Raw genomic sequence first — 20,464 nt, forward strand, 5'->3', positions numbered from 1 at the left:
AATTATTATGTAGACATTAGGACAAACCAGATACTGACTTACAGCTAATATATACTAAATGCAACAGCTATTAACTGTGCTAGTGGTAGGAAAGAATGCCACAGTAATTTTACAGATAACTGAAAGATTAACAAAGCTTTGAGGTTATACTGTTAAAAATACGGAGCTTGTGAATGGAGGAATGCAAGAGGAAAAATTGGAACCCTAAACTATACAAATGAGAAAGAACCTGTTGGGAAGAAGAAAGATGTTTATAGAATTAGGTAAAAGTAGGGAAAAAATGATGAGTAATAGAAGATAAAAGAGGGAGAATAAAAAATAAGTTATATGAAGAGTAAAAATAGAGAAAAAATTAAGGACAAGAAGAGGAATAAGAGAGGAGAAAAAAATAAGGAAAAGAGATAAGCCAAGGCAAAAATTGAAGAAAGTTCCCCAAACATAAAATAAACTGGTGAACAAGAAAGGAGTTTAGGAAAGAAAAAATTAAAATTTTTTTTCTGTGATTTTGAATGTTTGGTTTTCTTCTGGCATCTACAAGTTTTGGGCAGTGTCCAAGTCAAGACATGTCCCTGCTCAAGCTGGTAGATAAAGAAGCAGTCATCTGCTAGATCCATCTGCATGCAGGTAACAAGCAAGCAGTAGGATAAGGGTGAGGGTACCAATGCATAATTTTGAAATCCAGAGCATCTCAGGCTGACCTTGGCCTCTGGCCATACGGGCCTTCAGGCTCTTTGGTGTGGAGAAAGGGTCTTTTGTTCTTTAGCTCAAAGACCTCAGGGCATCTTTTTCAAGTCCAGTTCTTGACTGAGGCTGTTCACTGTGGGAACAACTCTGGGAACACTGAAGTGAGGCCTTCCTGGGACTGCTCTTGAGTCCTGAGTTTGAACAGTCAGCCTTTCCCTGGGTGGCATCTGCTCAAGCACTGTCTCTAGGGATATGGTGGGGATTTGGGCTGGAATCACTCATCATCAGCTTATGCCTTTTAAAGGAATCACTTGGGAGCTGATCACAGCACCCGCCAGTTCCACCACCATTTCTCTCTGAAGCCTGCTGGAGTTCCCAGCTTTAACTTCGTGGGTTTTCACTTGTGGGGTTTCTTTTTCTTATAAACCGTGAACTGGGAGCCACAAAGAAAGTGCAGTGTCCCTTCCCTTCTCCATGTTGTATCTTGTCTTTTCAGCTTCTCTGTAGGTTTTAATTTCCCTGTCAGAACCTTCCTGCTTCTTGGGGATCTGCTTTTTTATTTCCCAAGTAGTTATTTTCCAGTGTCTGGATTCCTAATCTTGGAGCGACTGAGTCGTTGTTGCTTACTATTTTTCTGTTTTCCTGAAAGTTTCACTTACCATGGTATTAATTTCTATGTGGCATGGTTTTAGGTTTACATTTCTTTCCTCATTAATTATGTGGAACATCTTATTGTATTTATTGGTCATATGTGTGTTTTCTAGGATTAATATCTATTCATATCCTTCACTTACTTTTTAGTTAGGCTCTCTTTTCATGGTTGAATTTTAACAGGTTTTATGGGGTATGTGTGTGTATCCTGAATACTGTTCCCTTGTCAAATACATTATTTACAAATATTTTCTCCTATTCTCTGAATTTTTTTCTTCTTTTTTTTTTTTTTTTGTGATGCTCTTTTGTAATTGGGTAATCTTCTAAAAATTGCTTGTCAAACAAATGTTACTGTGTTTTGGTTTGCTTACCTCTTAGTTTCCAGGTACTACTACTACTTCCTCTTTTTTTTTTCCTTGGAGACAGGTTCTTGCTATTAGTTTAGGCTGGCCTTGAATTTGCTGTGTAACCCATGCTGGCCTTGAATTTGTGGCATTCCTCATTGCTGGAATTATAGGTGTGTACCACTCTGCCTGACTCTAGGTTCTTTTTGTCTCAAACAAAAATTGATTGAAACAAGCAAAGAAAAAGAAAGCCTGGTAACAAAGTTTTTTTTAAAAAAAATAAAATTGAAGAGTGAGAAATAAACTAGCTCTGCAAAGTGAGTTTGGGAGAGTAAAAGAGGAAAAAGCAAGGTGAAAGTACAGCCTAGACGACACAGGGTAGGCTATTATAAAGAAAGCCAGGACAGTGCGCTCTTCATGGTGGCTGTGTCCTGTTGTGCTATCCCAAATGTTGAGGGAATCCACAAAATCTTCTACATATGGCTCCTGAGAGGTGGTGCTAGACTCCTGTGTCTCTCTTCTCAGCCGATCTAAGCCATGCCTTATCTCCTGTCTCACTTTGTCCTTGGATGTTGTCCAAAGAAAGAAATGAGAACTTTGACTTGGGGCTGGGAATGTTCTTAATGTTGTCACAGAAAACCATTTCAGAGCAAGGTCAGTACTAGGGATAGGCTAGTTGATTAGAAAGCAAGAGAAAATAGGAAAGGGACTTTGGGGTTTGTTTGTTTGTTTGTTTTTGTTTTGATCTTACTGGAAATTGAATGCAGGGCCTTTGCACTGAGCTATACTTCCAGTCCTTGTTTCATTTTTTATTTTGAAATAAGGTCTCTCTTAAATTGTTCAGGCTGTGTTTGAACTTAGCATCCACTGTGTTAGCCTTTGAAAGTTCTGGAGTTATAGGTGGTGACACCCTGTGGAGAGTTGTTTAAAGGAGCCTAAGGGCGTAGCTGTTTTGAAGTCAGGGGTATTTCAACCAAGGAGAAAGCAGTAGCTTTTCAGGAGTTATGGCTGTGGTGGTGGTGGTGGTGGGGTCTGGTTGCTCATTATATCAGTTTGAGTTTACAAATGGCTCTGGTGAAGTTCTTATCACTTAATGCCTTCTCTATAATTGTTTCTGCTTGGGGACAGTGTTGATTGTATAAAGCCTTGGCAGTGATCTCAGATATCGGAGGTTTAGGGAAATGGCTGGAGATTTCTGGGCACTTACTGGTAGTTGGATGGCCATGAGGACACCTTTGTGTCCTCTGTCTTGAAGGGGTATGAAATAGGTTATGTGAATTTAGCAACGTTTTATTGCTAGCTTTTAGACAGACACTGCCTGAATACTTAATATGCTTATATACAGATCTGAGCACAGATTTGGCCAACTGGTTTTTTTATTTTTGGGGTGTGTTTTTTTTTTGTTGTTGTTTTTTTTTTTTGTAGTACCAGGGATGGCATTTAGAATCTTGCGCTTGCCAGGCAGGCGCTTACACCGCTGAGCTAAATCCCTGGCCTTTGGCCAACTGTTTTAAGGAAACAAAAGAGATATAAAATGAAGACCAAACATTACCGTGATTTAGCTACCTATTGGGCATCTGCAGTTGCAAATGAAATTCTTTAGAAGAAGCAGTTTTCAAGTCTCAGACGTCTCAGAAGAAAACACAATTCTTAATTTTCAAAGGAATACACTGGAGATTGAACCCAGAGCCATACACTAAGCTCTTATCTCCATCCTTTGTTTTTATTTTTATTTAATTTTGAGAGAGGTTCTTGCTAACTTGTCTAGGCTGGGCTTGAAGTGATGAATTGCCTCAGCCTCCAGTGCTAGGGTTGCAAGGTAAGAGTGCTAGAGTTTGTCTTCGGTTCTCATGGTCCTATGTCACTTTGAAGTTTAAAAGTTTTTTATTTTGAGCATATACAGTTAATCTGCTTTCATCCTTCGTCCTTTTTTTATATCATGAAATACTTTTTCAGATCATTTTATTAGTACATGTTTGTAGTTCATAATGTTTACATTCCTTGTAGGGAATTGGTACATATACATCTGAATTTCTTTTTTTATCCCCTTTCCTTCCCCTCCTTCCATCTATGTCTTGGTTCACTTTTCCTTTTTTTTGAGTTAGCACGTGTACAGAATGCATTTTATTTCTTTTTCATCCTCTTTCCCTTTCTTCCCCACCATTCTCCTTCCATCTCTTGATCCCATTCCCCATTTAAGAAGTCATGAAAGTTTACTTCTGTGTCTTAATAATTTCTGTTAGTATTATACTTTTTAGAATTAATTTTTAAATATACTGTGAAGAAGTTTCCATCTTTTGTATGCAGCTTATCTTTGACTATCTTTTTATATAATATTAAATCTAATAAATAATATAATGTATATTTTTGTGACTGACATCTTAATATTTGTGAGAGTCACCTAATTTGTGGAGCAGATTCATTCTCATTGCTATGTAATCATTGCATGCATTTACAAAAATTAAGCTTCTTTTCTATATTTTATGGTGGTTGTTTCCAGTTTGACTAGTACAAATAATTCTGCTGAGAACATTCTTATGTCTACATGTACATAATTAGGCAATTACGAATTTATATTGCTTCATATTCATAGCGAATGCTGGTATTACCACTCTTGTATCAGTCTTTTAGTATGATGGCATTTAATTGTGGTTTTTACTTACAATTTCCTGATAACCAATAAGATTAGAAGTATGTTTCCCTATGCTTATTGGGTTTATATTGGATTTGGTTTTATACGTGGCTTAAAAAACATTTCTTGTTTCCTTATGATGTTGACAGCTGCTGCAGAGATACATTTGATGTGAAACATAGTCTTCTAATATTGCAGAGCAAAATAACAAAAAGTAGAACAACTGGCAGAAATGATGGCTCTTTGAAGCTTTTCTTGGGTTAAGTGTAGGCCTTATTTATTCATATTTCATAGACCAAAACATACCACAGAACTACTGTAGGTCTATGTGATAGGAAGTTGTCTTTTCAGTGACATTGAAAGTCACATGAACATGAATGGGGCCAAATAATCCTTTTTAGGAAAGGAGAAGTACGTGTCTGAAACAGTATTAGACTTTTCCACCTTATTTGTGAGGTGCCTTTTTTAGTTTATTTCCTATTATTTTGACTTTTTATAACTAATTCCTAGTGGGTTGTTTTGTTTTTTTGTACCAGGAATTGAACTCAGCATCTTGCACTTGCCAGGGAGATTACTAGTGTTTTGTTTTGTTTTTTTCCTTTTCCTTTTTCTTAGTAATCAGGGTATAATCCCTTGTTGGTTATACATTATAACAAATATTTGCTCCTGTTCTATCTAAATAGTGTCTTATGTTAAATAAAATCTTAATGTCTTTTTTATCTGCATCTTTCTTTTATAGTTCTACTTCTTGTTTTATTATTGTTTCTACTACAAGAATACTTATTCTTTTAGAATCCTCATTGTTTTGCTTTTGCATTTCAGTGTATGGTCAATCTAGAATCAATTATTTTTGACATTTTAGCATACTCGTGCAAGTCTAAAAAGAACTAAAATGGTCTCTGATCAAAATAGCTTCATTATCAGAGAAACATTTGTATTAAACTTGACAAAAAGTAGAAAATACACATTTTATAGTTATTTTACCAGATTACTCATATATAAAACCATGGTACAGTTAAATTTTTACTGAATTTAAAATTACAAAAATTCCTAGGTGTGGTGGTGCACTCCTGTAATCTTAGCACTTGTGAGGCTGAGGCAGGTGCATTTCCATGACTGCGCTGCGTAAGTGAGCTAAGGCCTGCCTGCAATGCATAGTGAAGACACTGTTTCCAAACAACAACAAAATTACAAAAATTTATCTTTCTATAGCTGCAGGTAGAAAAGTGAGCTACAAAGGTTGGACTTGAATTATCAAGTTACAAAACCTGATAATTCCTGCGTTTCAGAAATTAACAGAAAGACATATGCTTTATGTAATACCTTAATCCTGGTCTTTTGGGGAGTTTAGATTCGTTTTACAGTCTTACTCAATTCTCTTTTCCTTTTGTGCCAAAGTATCTGTAATACATTTCTGGTGAGTACCCATGGGAAAGTAGTTTCTGGATGCTTAATTAATTACTTAAATAATTATAATTCTACTATACAAACACATTGGTGGTTTGCCTTTCTTTAGCAGTCTAAAATAGTTCCCTACAGAATGTTTACTTATACCTAAGTACTAAGTATCTGTTACAGCAGTATTGCCTTTCTAGTGTTTGTAGTAGAGGTTGAATATAAAGTTTTACTATCTAGCCATGTGGGGGTGGTGCACACTTGTAATCTTAGCACTCTGGAGGCTGAGACAGGAGGAACGCCATGAGTTTGGCAACCGGGGCTACATAGTGAGTTTAAGGCCAGCCTATACTGCATGATGAAATCCTGCCTCAAAAACACAAAACAAAGCAAAGCAAAAAGGATTTTATTATCCAGTGGACCAAAATACTTGTTCTTAAAAAGTGATCATGCTGAACAAATAGTGCCGTTAGAAATAGGTTTGTTTTGATTTTGTATTCCCTGTTTATTATTCTTTTTAAGTCTTGATAGTTACTGTTTAATGAACAACAGCCTTGTCTGATGTCTCTTATTATTGGCAGTTCCGACTTGGAGTTAGGTCAAATTTCCTACCTGAAAGAGTAAATTATTTGAATTGTAGTTGAGAATGGTATACATTAAAGATTAATAATAAAAATACTATAAGATTAATGGATGAAAACAATGGTTATAAATAATTTGATCAATATAGAAATAGGCCAGGGGCCAGGGTTACAGCTCAGTGGCATAGCACCTGCCCAGCAAGCGCAAGGTCCTAAGTTCAATTCCTGGTTCTGAAAAAAATAAGAATTGTAAACCAGGCCTAGTAACACAGACTTATAATTCCAGCACTCCAGTGTTTTTGAAATAGGGGTTCACTATGCAGTTCAGGTTGACCTTGAACTCACTGCCTCAGCCTCCAGAATGCTAGGATTACAAGCATATGCCACTGAACCCAGCAATTGTAGCACTCTGGGAAGCTGAGACAAGGAAATCTCATGGTTGAGCCTAACTAGAACAATAATTTAGCAAGACTTTGTCTCAGAATAAAAAAAAGAGGGCTGGAGAACTAGCTCAGTGTGAAGGCCCTGATAATCCCTTAGTACTAGAGGGAAACATTTTTGGGTTCTATGGTAAGAAGTACCTATGTAATGAAAAGTTAAGATTCTTAGAGCTAAACAAATACTTTGTATGTAAATATATTATAAAAGCAATGTCTAAATGCAGGTTAGTGTTTCAAATATAACACCTTGGAGTACTGGCTTGGGTCAAAGTTATTGTTAAGGTCCGTCTCCTTTATCTGTTATGATCTTTTTTTTTTTAGATAGTTGAATCATGTGGATATGCTGTAAATTTTCTCACTGCTACCTTTTAGATTTTGTTGTTCTCAATGACTTCCACTTAAGTATCTTTATACTACAATAAAGTAAAATAGTTTTAGTGTTCAGTATGTTTAGCAGTAACTGTAAGCCATTATCTTAAACTTTTATTAATTGGACATTGGTTTTCTTTTCAGCGGGGACTCGATGAGCTTCTTCCTTGTGGTGTCACTAACGGACCTTCTACCATGAACAGTTCTACTCCTGCAGGTGTGTATGGTGAGTTAATTTTTCCAATTTTTTTCATGTGTTTTCAGCATTTTTATTTATTCGTTTCAGGATTTTTAGAAAGTGTTCTTTTGTTCGTGTTAGAAACATGTTGAAGTGTCCATGTTCGTAATAAAAACTAAGATTTGTTGTGGGAAGATAGATACTATAATGATTATGTAGATGAAATCACTTGTTATAATTTTCTTTTACGTTTTAAGGATTTATTTGGATCTAATCTGATGATTCCTATTTAATTGATGTTCTTTTTGTTAAATAGTTGTAATAAAACTAGTATCAATAAATTTGTGACCTAGAGCTATTGAATAAAAGAGCTAGATTTAAAATCTGTGTTGAATAATGATGGAATTGTTAAAAACATGACCACATTAATTTGGGAGGTTGATTTGTATGTTTTTATGGTGCTAGAGATCAAACCCAGGGTGAGCTCTATGACTGAACTATGTCCCCAGCCTCCATATGATTTTTAAAAGGTGAAAGAGAATCTATTAACCATAAGGTACTACATCATTAAAAAATAAAGACTCTTGAAGAGCCGTATTTCACTAGGTGTGGTGGCAGCCCCGCCCTGTAATTCCAGCATTCTGGAGGCTGAGGCAAGGGGATCACCATGTGCAGCCTGGGCTGCATAGTGAATTCAAGCCCAGTCTGCCCAATACAGTGAGACTTTGTCTTTGGAAAAAAAAAAGTTAAGAGGAGTTCTAGGAATGCAATACTGGAAGGAGAGTCAGGAATTAAAAGGTTATTGCAGTCTTAAGGGATGATTACCTTGCACTGTAGAAGTGACAATTCTGATGAAGAGACTTATAAATGTATTATGTGAACTATAGTAATTGGTGATCAACTGAATGTTTGAATAAGATCCTGTCAATGATTTCCAGGATTTGGACTAAGATAATTGGGTAGATGAATAGTGCCATTGATTTCTGTCAGAAAATATAGGAAGAACAGGTTGGACAAGGCAGCTGGTTCAGATTGGTATGTATTGATCTTGAGGTTCTTTTAGAACATCCAGATGGAAATGTATCAGAGGTAGAGGGTTCCTGTCTCAATGTTGTGAGAGAAATTTGGTAGTCAAAAGTCATATTCACTTGCTAACTAAAGTTATGGAAATGAGATATTCAGAAAAGGGAATTTTTTTGTCTAGATATTTTTGAAGATAAGGATGTAGTAATTGAGTGCACTTTCCTATTACTGAGCTTACATGTGGATTGGGAGAATGAGAATAAATAGTCTGTATGTGACAACTTTATAAGAGAAATGAACAAGGTTAAGTCAGTTAAGGTAAAAAGATGAAAAGAAATTTCATTGAAGACCTTAAAAATGCATGGGAATTGGTTGACTATGACACACTCTTTTAAAGGACTAAACAGAAAGATTTTATAAGGCAGAGCAACAGCAAGATATTTGTTCATGTGAAATTGTGAATAGTAATGTAGGCATTGAGATGACAAAATAGACTTGTCAAAGTTGAGCTCATGTTAGAATCTGGGAGAGAAGGTAGCTTGTTAAAACACAGTTGCCAGGGTTGGGGATGTAGCTCAGTGTAAGAGCACTTCCCTAGCATACATCAGGCCATAGGCTCTGTCCCCAGTATGGGCATAAGTTTGGGGAACCACAGTTGCTGAGTCCCCTGGGAGTATTTCTAATTTAGTAGATCTAGATGGATCCTGAGAATTTATATTTCTATAAGTTTCTATATGGCTGATGCTGCCATTTGAGGAACTACATTTTAAGAACTACCAGCTACAAGGCTGGACCACTGAAGTTCCTAAACCTGATTATCCTCTTCTTTGGTGAGTGCTTAAAGAATTTCTGCTCTTGTTCCCCAGAGCTATAGTATATCCAGGGTGAAGTGATTTATCTGTTCTCACTTAAAAACTTCCTGTCATTTTGTTTAGCTAGTGTTGTTGATGAACTGCTGGGCTAGATGACCAGTTCATTCTTTTTTTTTTTGTACCAGGGATGGAACTCGTGACTTGAGCTTGCCAGGCAGGTGCTTATGCTACTGAGCGAAATCCCCTACATGACCAGTTTAGAATCCAGATTGACAGTTAAAATTTTCCATATGACTTTGAAGTAGTGTTCCATTTTTCTTTCGCCTTCTGTTGTAGTTGAACTATCTGCTGTCAGTCTGGGTCCTAGGTTGTTACTTTGTAGATAGTATGTTACTTCTCTCTAATTATATTTAACATTTTTCTCCCTTTGATTCTGCCAGTTTCACTGGCTACCTGTGTACCTGTGGATTACTGGTTCTCAACTAGGAATGCTGCTAAGAAAAACTTGGGAAAAAAACGTTAAAAAACTACAATTGCCTTGACTTACTTCACACCAATTCCAAAATCTCAGTGTAAGGACCTAAGCATTGATTTTTGTTTTTAAAGCTTGTTTGGTGATACATGTAAGGTGCAGCTAGCATTGAGAATCCTTAGTGGAGTGTGCATTCGTCCTACACAGAAATGATTCAGTTCTCCCCAGAGATGCCTCATCCTAAAACTACAGTTAAAGCTGTGTAGGTCCACCTCATTTTGTCCTGATTTGTCTTAGACTGTCTTACCTATCTTGTCATCTCTTTCTCTTAAATGTCCTGTGTTTGGGATAATTTCCTTAAAATAATTTTTTAACTCATTATGTGTTCATCTTTCTCTAATTTGCTGTTTATTTCTTCCACTGAGTAGTTGATTTTAGGGCTTATATTTTTCATTTCTCTGGAAAGATGATTAAAGGTGTATGGTTTCTTGGTTTTGTTGGGAACCAGACTTTTTCTCTTCTTTTATCCTTAACGTGATAGTGGTGGTGAACCTGCAGAATGTGGCTGCAGCAGACTGTTGTTACATTGAAGGAAAGTTCTGAAAGTTTTGCCATCAGTGACATATGACTATCTTCTCAATGTCTAAAATAATGCTCTATCTCTACCATGCCTTTTGGAAGAAGAATAATTTTATTCACAAAAAACTTTTTGGTAGAATTGGGAATTGAGTCCAAGGCCTTCGCATTTAGCAACCCCCCAAGTTCTTTTTAATTTTGAGATCAAGGTCTTACTAAGTTTAGGCTAGGCTAAAACTTGTGATCCTCCTGTGTCAGCCATTCAGAGTGCTGAGTTTTCAGATATGCACCACCAGGCTATGTTGGTCAGGATTTTTCCATTTGTGACTAACTGATTTAGCATAGTACCCTCAAGGTTCCATTTGTGTTCTAGCATATGATAGGATGCCTTTTTTTTAATCTTTTCTTTTTTTATTTTGAAGAGGATAAAACCAAGGAAAATGAAGCAGAATAAAACCAATAAAAAATAAACCAGAATAAGTAATACAGGACATCAAAACCTTCTGAAACCAGCAATAGTTATCATAATGCCTTTTGTTGTCTTAAGAATAGCTGCAGATACTTTTGGACATAGTAAAAATCGAACAGAACAGAATAGAATAAAAACAATAAAGCCAAAACAGTGAGTGCAATGAAGGACTTCAAAACAAGTAAATCCAAAATAGCTACCATAATATGTCTTGTTGCCTTTCAAATAGCTGCTCATGCCATTAGATTTAACGTAATTAAACAAAAAAAAAAAAAAAAAAAAAAGAACGAGAGAATAAAACCCAACCCAACAAAGCAATGAAAATGATATGGTTTCCTGGTGAGGCCTAGATCTCTACTGGACTGCAATCCAGATTGCAGATGGCGCTGACCCCCTGAGAGAGGTTTGGGTGTGGCTATCCCCACCCCAGCAGCAGCTGGTACAGTGCGCTGCTCTCTAGGCAGGGATCATCTCCCGGTCCCTTTTTATCTTTTGAGGCTGAATTAAGTTCTACTATACATGTATACCACATTTTCTACCTAATTTCATGTTTAGTTTTCTGTATTCATTCATCAGTCAGTTTGGTTTTGTGCACTTTTTTTGTAAGAAATATGACAGCATAGTGTTTAGATATCTCTTTAAACTCTTCTCTGTTGAGTTGAAATGAAGTGGAAGGGCTGGGAATTTAGCTCAGTGGCATAAGCGCCTGCCTTGCAAGCACGTAGTTGTGAGTTCGATCCCCGGTACCAATTAAAAAAAAAAGAAACGAAGTGGAATTGTTGGATTGTATAGTAATTTTTAAGACTAGTTTTTAGGTTAATTTTTTTTGAGAGAGAAGGTCTCACTATGTAGTTCAGGATGGCCTTGAACTCACAGGGAACCTCCTGCCTCAGTGTTAGGATTACAGATATATGCCACCATGCCTGGAGAAATTTTTTGAAGGAACCGTTGTACTTTGTTCCATGGGGACTACTTTATGTCACATTGCCACCAGCTGTGCACGAAGATTTCTTTTTCCACATCCTTGCCAACACTTATTTAATTTTGTAGTTAGTATAAAGGCTTTCCTAATCAGTGTAGTTTTGAAAATGAATCAGTGTGACATACCATATTAACAACTTACAAAAGAAAAACTTGATGGCCATCTTAATGGACACAAAAGGCATTAAAAAGAGCAAACCTCCTAATCATAATTAACAAAACTGTCAGCCAACTGGAAATATAAGGAAATCCTTCTTAGCTTGATAAAAAATATGAAACTATAATTAGCATTATACGTAGGGTATCAGACAAGGCTTTTCCTCTAAAATCAGCAGTGAAGCAAAGATGATCAACCTTACTACTTTTCATTCAACATTATCTAGAAGATCCTACCCTAGAACCATAAAGTTAGAAAAAAAATAAAAGCTAGAAATGGAAGTTTCTTCTCAGAAAGTAAGATAGAACTTGGGAAAAGAAAGAATTTGGCGTGGTTACAGTAAGGTCAGCATATCAATATTAATTACTTTCGTATATGATAATCAAGATAGTGTGATTAGCTAGAGCATAAACTTTTAAGTGTTACATAAGTTTGTTTTAAAAAGTTAGGAATTTCCAAAGCCTTGAGACTGGCATAAACTATAATTTCAGTTTGTTGGGTGGGTGGTCACTCAGGCCCAGGAGTTCAAAACCAAGTCAGCAGTAGAGCAAAACTCCATGTCAGGAAAATTAAAAATTGTCAAATATTTAAGGATCAGTGTATCAGAACAGTATACAGAATTATTACATTGAAAACCGCAGAACATTGGTAAGTGAAATTAAAGGGCTAAATAAATGTAGGGGCAATGAGGCATGATGGTGCACAATTGTAACTTGGGAGGTGGAGGCGTGAGAATCTCTCTGAGTTTAGGGCCAGACTGCAGAGTGAATTCAAGACCAGCCTGAACTCAAAAACCTAAAGTAATAATAATAATAATAATAATAATAATAATAATACAGCAACTGTTAAAGTAATAATAACAAATGCAGAGATTACATGATATTTGTGGTTTGGTTAAAAATTTTCCAGGTGTGAGTTCTCCCCCAAATACGTACCTGATCATCATTAAACTGTAGTAATCAAGACAATATGGTAGAAGCAAATAGAGTAATCAAACAGAATACAGTCCAGATTGCCTGGGTCTGGGAATTTGGAAGGACTAATGTTATAGAGGCACTGGAAAACTGTTGGAATAATGGTAAAAGTTCTATATCTTAATCACTTAGCAATTTACCTCAAGTGTCATTCTGGCAGTGTCTTTGTTTGCATACTATGCCGGGCAGGTGTCATTTCAACCAGTTGATTCTTGTAACATGAGATACACTTACACATTGGTTCGTTTTATATTGACTACTTTTGCATACTTTTTTATTTAGAATGCTTATATTCACTTTTGATGTTTGTTTCTAGTGAAATTTAATAATAGATTCTGGTTAATTTATTTTACTAGTTCATATTTTTTGTGAAAAATAACCTGTGCTACAGCCTGTAAAAAAGTTTTTATATTTTTTCAGAACTCAGTGGTATTCTTTGACAATACAAAATGAACACTTTTGGGAAACTGAGATTGAATAGGAATGAATTGCCAAAAGATCTTCAAAAGAAAAAAATGAAAAAAAGAAAATGTTAGAATATCAGAGAGGTAAAGTCTGTGTTACAAAATGGAAAGACAAAAAAGATGTCTCGTTATTGTTAACTTCATAATACAGAAATGATAGAACTTGGAAGAAGAAACAAAACTGAAGAATTTCAGTTGTGGTTGGTGATTATAATAATTCTGTGGGTGGTGTTGACAGACTTAACCAATATCTAACAAATTATCCAATAATCAAAAAGTGATGAAAAAATTACTATAAAATATCCGTATGCTTTCTGGACCAAACAGTGTGGAACTTGTCTGTTATTTTTTCAAAATAAGGGGATTCAAAAATCATTTACAACTTAGATTAGGTCTAGTAGACCAAATAATTGAAAAAAGATAGGATAGAGGAATCCAACCAGAATATCCATCAACGGCATTTTTACCATTATGTTTAATGAGTAGACATTTTATTGAAATTATACCACTTTTAGGGGGGAAAAAAAGGCCAACATGACAGTATAAAGTGTGCTGTGCAAAGGAAGAATAATGCAAAGAGAATTCAGAAAGAAATTAGACACTATGGTTCAGATTGTAATGTTGCATCGAGTATGGACTGTGTCAAGATACGCTGTACAGAAAAGTCATTGAATACATTTGATAAAAATTACCTTTTTATATTTCCTGTTATAAAAATTAATGAAGTATTTTTGGTTATCTTGTTTTAAAATTTTTATATTTAGTGTTTTGGTCATCTTGTATTTAAATAACTTCTCTATGGATAATTGATTAAATTAAGTGGTTAATTTTTGAAGTCATATGGATGAATAAAATTGTCAAGAGCTGCATTTAATTCACGTAGATGCATTGAATCAAAGATATACCTTTATAAAGATCATTTTTTTAAAAAGTACCATTTTTCTACAGTAGTATCTCTGGTGGATTCCTCCAGTTTTGAAGTAGAAAATAAACTTTCAAAAACTTGTCTGTGTACCTCTTAGAAACATGTAGTAGATATCTGACGATAGTAAAATATAATAAAATGATTAGAATGCTTATTTTCATATTATACATCCTGAAAAACTCCATAATCTATTCTTCTGTGTAGAAAATAATTCTTTAAATGTATGTATTTAGTGTATTAGAATTTTTTTGTTTCACGTTGGCTTTTGTTAAATTATGCCACACATGGGGGGAAAACCATACATTTCCATTTGTGGAGTAAGTCTTTAAAAGCAACTTTTTCCCCCCTAGCTATCTAGATGATTTAGACTTTTTTCAGTCAATATTGAACAATGTCTTAATTTTGCCAAATAAAAACATGGAGAGAAAAAATTAGCCAGACGTGATTGGTTATAATCCCATCACTCTGAAAAGCTGATACAGGAGAATCACGAGTTTTGGCCCAGCCAGGGCAAGTCAGCAAGACTATGTCTCAAAATAAAGAGGGCTCAAGATGTAGGTCAATGCAAAGACCTTAGGTTCTGTCTTCTACAGTATCACAGGGCAGAGGTCTAGGATGATTGTTATCCCTTAAAAATTATCATTTTGATATCATAAAGTAGAATTTTATTTCTAAGTTAAACAGTTCTTCATAATCAACATACTGTTGGTCATTTTGTATTGGACATTATGCCAAGTATTTAAAACATAGAAAGTTACACTAATTTTGATAGCATCCCTTCTCTAGTATACTCACTTTACCAGAGAAGAGTCTTGAGGCACAGACACTCCCTCCCTTAGTGACCAAGTTACAGTTCTGGAACTATGTTGTTAAATGAATGGGTCTCTAAATGAGAAACTTTATATAGTATGTACATTACAATACTCAGAACAAAGAAATAGTCAAAGGAAACTCTTGAGTGACTTTGCTTTTATTTGCATAACTCTTACATGCAGTACCATAATGTATAACAGAACAGAAAACTACAGCATTGTCCAGCACTATTAGAAAAATTATGGTACTGTATAAGTAAGGTGTACTGTACAAAAAAAGACATTGAGGCTCTATAAACAAGATGTTCAAGCTGTATTAAAAAAAAAAGAAGAAGAAAGCTGAGAATATAGCTCAGAGGCATAGCACCTGCCTGGCAAGTATGAGGTCATGAGTTTGATTCCCAATACAAAGGGAAAGAGAAGAAAAAAGAAAAACATGAGATGTAAGTCTCAACAGTGCATCTCAGTTGTAAGTCTGAACAGTCAGGAAATAGGTCATTAAGCAAGGAGTATCTATAATGTCAAATAACTATTTAGGACAGGATGTCTGATTTCATATCCCATTTGCCCTTTCGTCTACCCGTCTCTGTCTTTTGTATGTTTCTCAACATAGCTTAGGCACCTTAACGTACTGAACAACCCAAAATGGTGATTTGGGAATCGAGTACACAACCTAGCACTCTCCAGGCAGATTCTGGGCCACTGAGCTGTACCCCCAACCCCGTGATTTGTAATTGTACATTTCTTGGTAAGTTTGTCATCCTAGATTTTTATTTGATAGTGCCACAGAAAAGGGAGTGCAAAAAAATTTCTTTTGTTCTTATTTTTTCAAACATAAAATAACCTCTGTTAAAGAAATAACCATCTTGATGTTCTTTTATTGTTTTGGAGTATTTCAGGTAAGCTGATAGGAACCTCATCCTGTAGGACTGTGGTGGTGAACCTATGGCACATGTACCACAGCAAGGTGTTTGTATTTGCCATCACTGTAGTAGGATTTTTCTTTAATATTTAATGTGTCAGTGGTATTAGCATGATTTGGCCCTATAGGCCAACATGGAGGTGGTGAAAAAGTGCTCCTTTCTTAACTCCTGATTGGCTGATGTTTGAAGTTACAGTCTAGTAAGAGAGTGAACATTTGTTATTATTATTCTGTGGATGTCTAGTCATACTTTGAAAATTTACAATGTTGTTGTCAAGTTGCTTATCCTTTTCTGGATGTGTTAAGTCACACTTCGATTTGTGTGGGGGCAGGAGAATTATAAATTTGAGCCCAGCCTGTGCAGTTTAACAACTTAGCAAGAGCCTATCTCAAAATAAAGGGATGGGGGTGTAACTCAGTGTGAAAGCCCTGGGTTCAAGCCCCATCACTGCAAATATAATACAATAAAAACCTTTAGGTGGTGACTTGGATATTTATAGTACCCAAATGTAGCAATTTAAGTGGAAATAGTTTGAAAACTAGAAATGACCAAGTACCTAGAAGTCTGTTGTGGTGTTTAGAATAATGACATGATGAACTCTGGAGAACAAAAGGGACAAGATCAAAGGTGAGGTTGGTGATACTGAAAGTAGAAATTATTTGTTTTAATCAAGTAGTCATTTTGGAGGAGAAAAGTCATGTTTCTTGGTGACTGATAAAATATAGGAAAAGAAATCTCTGGCCTCCCAAATCAATTTATCCAATAAATATTTGGGTGCCTGTTATTAATAAGCTGACCACGAGATTTACTGTATGAAGGCCCAGAACTGTGTGGATTCTTAGCAGTCAGTAGCGTTCTAGGCAGGATCTTTTCTTTGCATAGAGAATTTGGGAATGCGTGCAATTAAATCAACCTATTCAGCTATAAACAAGTTGTGAGTTCTGTCACACAGAGGGTACAAAATAGTACTACTTTAATTTTTGTGTGGTGCTCATGAAATTTGTTTATTTTGGATCACAGACATTTGAATGTGAAGTTTCACTAACAATACATACTTTCAGATGTTTAGAAGAATTATATTTTTCTCTAAGGGCAAATATGCTAGCTAGCTGTTTTATCTTTAAATATGCAATTTAAAAGCTTTGTAATGAAATTTTGGCTTTTAACTAATTTATAGTCAGCTTTACAATTAGTATTTCTGGAAGAAAGATATTTCTGACTCATTAATCTATATAAATTTGAGTGTTTGTTGCAAGCTTGTTAATTCTAGTTATTGTTAGTGTTAAAATAATAGGATCTAAATGAAATCAAGTTGTGTGCTAGCCTAAGTTTATTTTATAGCAGCAGTTGATATAATTCAGACTAAGTCAGAAATACCTTGAGGTCCTGTTATGCTGCAGAGTGTTAAACTGTACCACTCATAGTGTCTCTGATTTAAATCAATGTGAGGTAGGGTTAAAAATTTGCATTTTCAACAAGGTAATACTCATATTCAGACATCTATTATGTAATGAATAGTATTGTCATACTGTATTACAGCTTGGCTTTTAATAGACTAAAAAGTCTAGTGTGTAAAGAAAATTAATTTTCATAAGCATATGGCTTAAATTCAGATCTTAGATGTGATGAAATCTAGTCTCTCCTTCAATTTATTATTTTAATTATATTAGCAATAGAACAAAGTAGAAAACATTCTGAAAATATATCAAAACATTATAAATATTGTTCTCTATTCATGACAAATTAAGTATTCAGCAGCACTTAACAGCCATACTTAGGTTAATGATGGGGATACTTTCTGAGAAGTGCATTATAGGCTGTTTCATCATTGTTTATGGAACATTATTGTATTTACTTACACAAAACTAGATTGTATAATGTACTTACTAAGTATCTATTCTATATAGTGTAAGCAATTGCCCTATGCTATAAACCTGTGTCGTGTAATCCTGCACACTGCACTGGATAGGCATTTGCAATGATATGTGTATCTAACGATAAAGACACACTTGAATGGAGCGCTTACTAGGGATGTGGGACCAGAAAAGTGCTGTGGCTGAGCCAGGTGAGTCGTGAGTAAATGTGAAAGCCTAAGGTATTTTTGCATACCACTATAGACTATAAATACTATGCACATAATACTACATTTGTAAAATTTTTCTTCGATAATAAATAAATCTTAGCTTATTGTGTACTACAAATGCTTTCTTGTTGTTGGACTACAATACCTGATACTCACAACTTAAAAAGAAGTTTAATTTGGCTCATCGTTTTCAAGGATTCAGTCTGTAGTTGGTTGTCTCCTATGTTTGATGAAGCAAACTACTTAGTTCATGGCAGGGCAGGGGAATAGCACCAGAGAGGAAGGAGTGAGGTGAAGGACCAGATTCAGTAACCAAGGTTGCACCTCCATGACCAACACAGACACACCCTGAATTGTGTTCCCTGGGTGGTTCCCAAGTCTGTCAAGATGACACAATGATGTTTAATCATCACATACTGTAATTTTATTTGTCTTTATGAACTTAAAAAAAAAGATTTTAACTTTCTATAGTAACACTTTAACATAGTTTAAAATGCAGATTATAAACTACATGAAGGTATTTTTATATCCTTATTCTATGAGTTTTTTTGTTTTATTTTGAGAACTCTTACTTTACTTTTTAAATGTAAGAGTTAGAGTCAGCTGTTTCATTGCCTTCCACCTCCACATCTTATCCCACTGAAAGTTCTTCAGGGGTAAGACCACCTTGGTGTTGCCTTCGCCTATAATAATGCCTCCTTCTAGACTCTCTCCTGAAGGCACTGCCTAATAATACTGTTTTACAGTTAACTATTTGTTTTATAAGTGGGAACGCACTCTAAAATAATGACTAAAAAGTATAGCTTATGAAATGCATAAACCACTAACATAGCTATTTATCAAGTATTGTGTATTATTACATAATTGTATGTGCTATAGTTCTATACAGCTGGTGCCACAGTAGGTTAACTTATGCCACCGTAACCACAAACATATGAGTAATGCATTCTGGTACAAGAGGAATATTCTTTGGCCAATGGAAATTTTTCAGCTCCTTTATAATCTTATGGGACCGTTGACTGACACTTGGTCAGCTTCTGGGTCTCATTGTGCCGTACATGACTGTATTTGAAACTGTGATTTATTACCTTAACACTTCTTTTTGAAGTTAATCAGGGCTCAATTTTTTACAGATTAGCAACTCAAAAAAAAACTTCATTCAAAAAGTGGTTGCTTTTGTTTCCCACTTTCCTTCCTCTTCCCCATTAAAAACAGTTCTCAGTTTGCTGTGTTTCAAATGTGAAACCCTGAAGATTAAATGTGACAATGTAGTTAAAGTGGCATGTCAACCAAATCAGTTTCAGTAATTAAGAAAACAAATTTTATGTTTTTTAGCTAATGGGAATGACAGCAAGAAATTTAAAGGAGATAGACCTCCCTGTTCGCCTTCCCGTGTTCTCCATCTTCGCAAAATTCCATGTGATGTCACTGAAGCGGAGGTCATATCATTAGGTCTCCCGTTTGGCAAAGTAACTAATCTTTTGATGTTGAAAGGAAAAAGCCAGGTATGTAATATGTAAATAGATTGATGCAGAGTAAATAGATTGATGCATATCTCCATAGTATTATAGCCGATTTCTGTTTCCTTGAACTGATCTTCTAAATTTCATTCTGGTATCAAAATTAAGTTTTTAAAGTAAATATAGCAAACAAAAATATTAACAGAGGAATCAGGATTAATTTTTACTTAGTAATTTTCTTAGCAAGAGAAATTTCCTATTTTGTTTATTTTATATTATAGGATGGTCTATGACAATATCCTGATTGCTAGAAGACCATGATAGGATATAAATTATACCTCTTGTAACAAAATAAACTTTTCCAAAACCTGGGTTGAAATATATGGCATTGTCATAAGATAAAATTACTTAAGAGATCTCACTAGTTTCTCTGTGGGATTCCAGAAATGAGTAACACCCCATTCTGTAAAGTAGAACAGTGTTCAGCTGGATATGACAGAGTGGATAGTGTTTTTGGTACAAACAACAAGTTCTAAAGAACAGTTTGATTAACATAAGGTTCCTACAGGCCACTTTTCTTGTAAGGCTTTCCTTGTAAGGAGAGTGTAGTTTATTGAGTATATTCAAGAAGACTGGACTTTTTCTGATTGATTTCTGTTACTCTCCTGTTTTTAGAAAAAACATGTCTTTTGGGGGATTTACCTTTTAGCTTGAGTAACTACCATTTTGGTTTAGTCTGGTCTGCTGCAGCCAAGTGCAGGAAACTAATCCAAAACAATGGCCTCCCAAAAAGTTGTCCAACAATATGTATATTTTAGTTGTAGAATTAATAGGTGGCCAATGCAACTTTTAAAAATTAATTTTTAATTGATACGTGAAAGTAAGAGTTATACATTTGTAGGATTCCTAGTGATGTTTTGATACATGTAACATGTTGTATAATATTTGAATCAATTATATATATTCTCATTTATTATTTTTTCTTCGTGTGTGTTTGTGTGAAAGAGAGAGGGAGGGAGAGAGAGGCTGGGGATTGTACCCAGGACTTTTGTACTGAAC

At 35.2% G+C, this 20,464-nt stretch overlaps 1 protein-coding gene across 9 annotated transcripts in view; it reads left to right on the forward strand.

Moving 5' to 3' along the window:
• Positions 1 to 20,464, forward strand: part of Ptbp3 (polypyrimidine tract binding protein 3) — a 97,910-nt gene that overhangs the window by 30,060 nt on the left and 47,386 nt on the right. For 3 of the 9 annotated variants that reach the window (XM_063260745.1, XM_063260750.1, XM_013145890.2), the window contains 2 exons: positions 7,241 to 7,322; positions 19,281 to 19,450. In XM_063260745.1, the coding sequence (XP_063116815.1) occupies positions 7,292 to 7,322; positions 19,281 to 19,450 (201 nt within the window). In that variant the 5' untranslated portion in view covers positions 7,241 to 7,291. Of the gene's footprint in view, positions 1 to 7,240; positions 7,323 to 13,163; positions 13,287 to 19,280; positions 19,451 to 20,464 lie in introns of those variants that run through there. The other 6 variants (XM_063260748.1, XM_063260753.1, XM_063260759.1 and 3 more) reach the window with 4 other exon arrangements.

The sequence above is a fragment of the Cavia porcellus genome, unplaced genomic scaffold (genome assembly GCF_034190915.1).
Source record: "Cavia porcellus strain 051 isolate PalLab524CR breed Dunkin Hartley unplaced genomic scaffold, mCavPor4.1 scaffold_1, whole genome shotgun sequence".
NCBI classification, from domain to species: domain Eukaryota; kingdom Metazoa; phylum Chordata; class Mammalia; order Rodentia; family Caviidae; genus Cavia; species Cavia porcellus.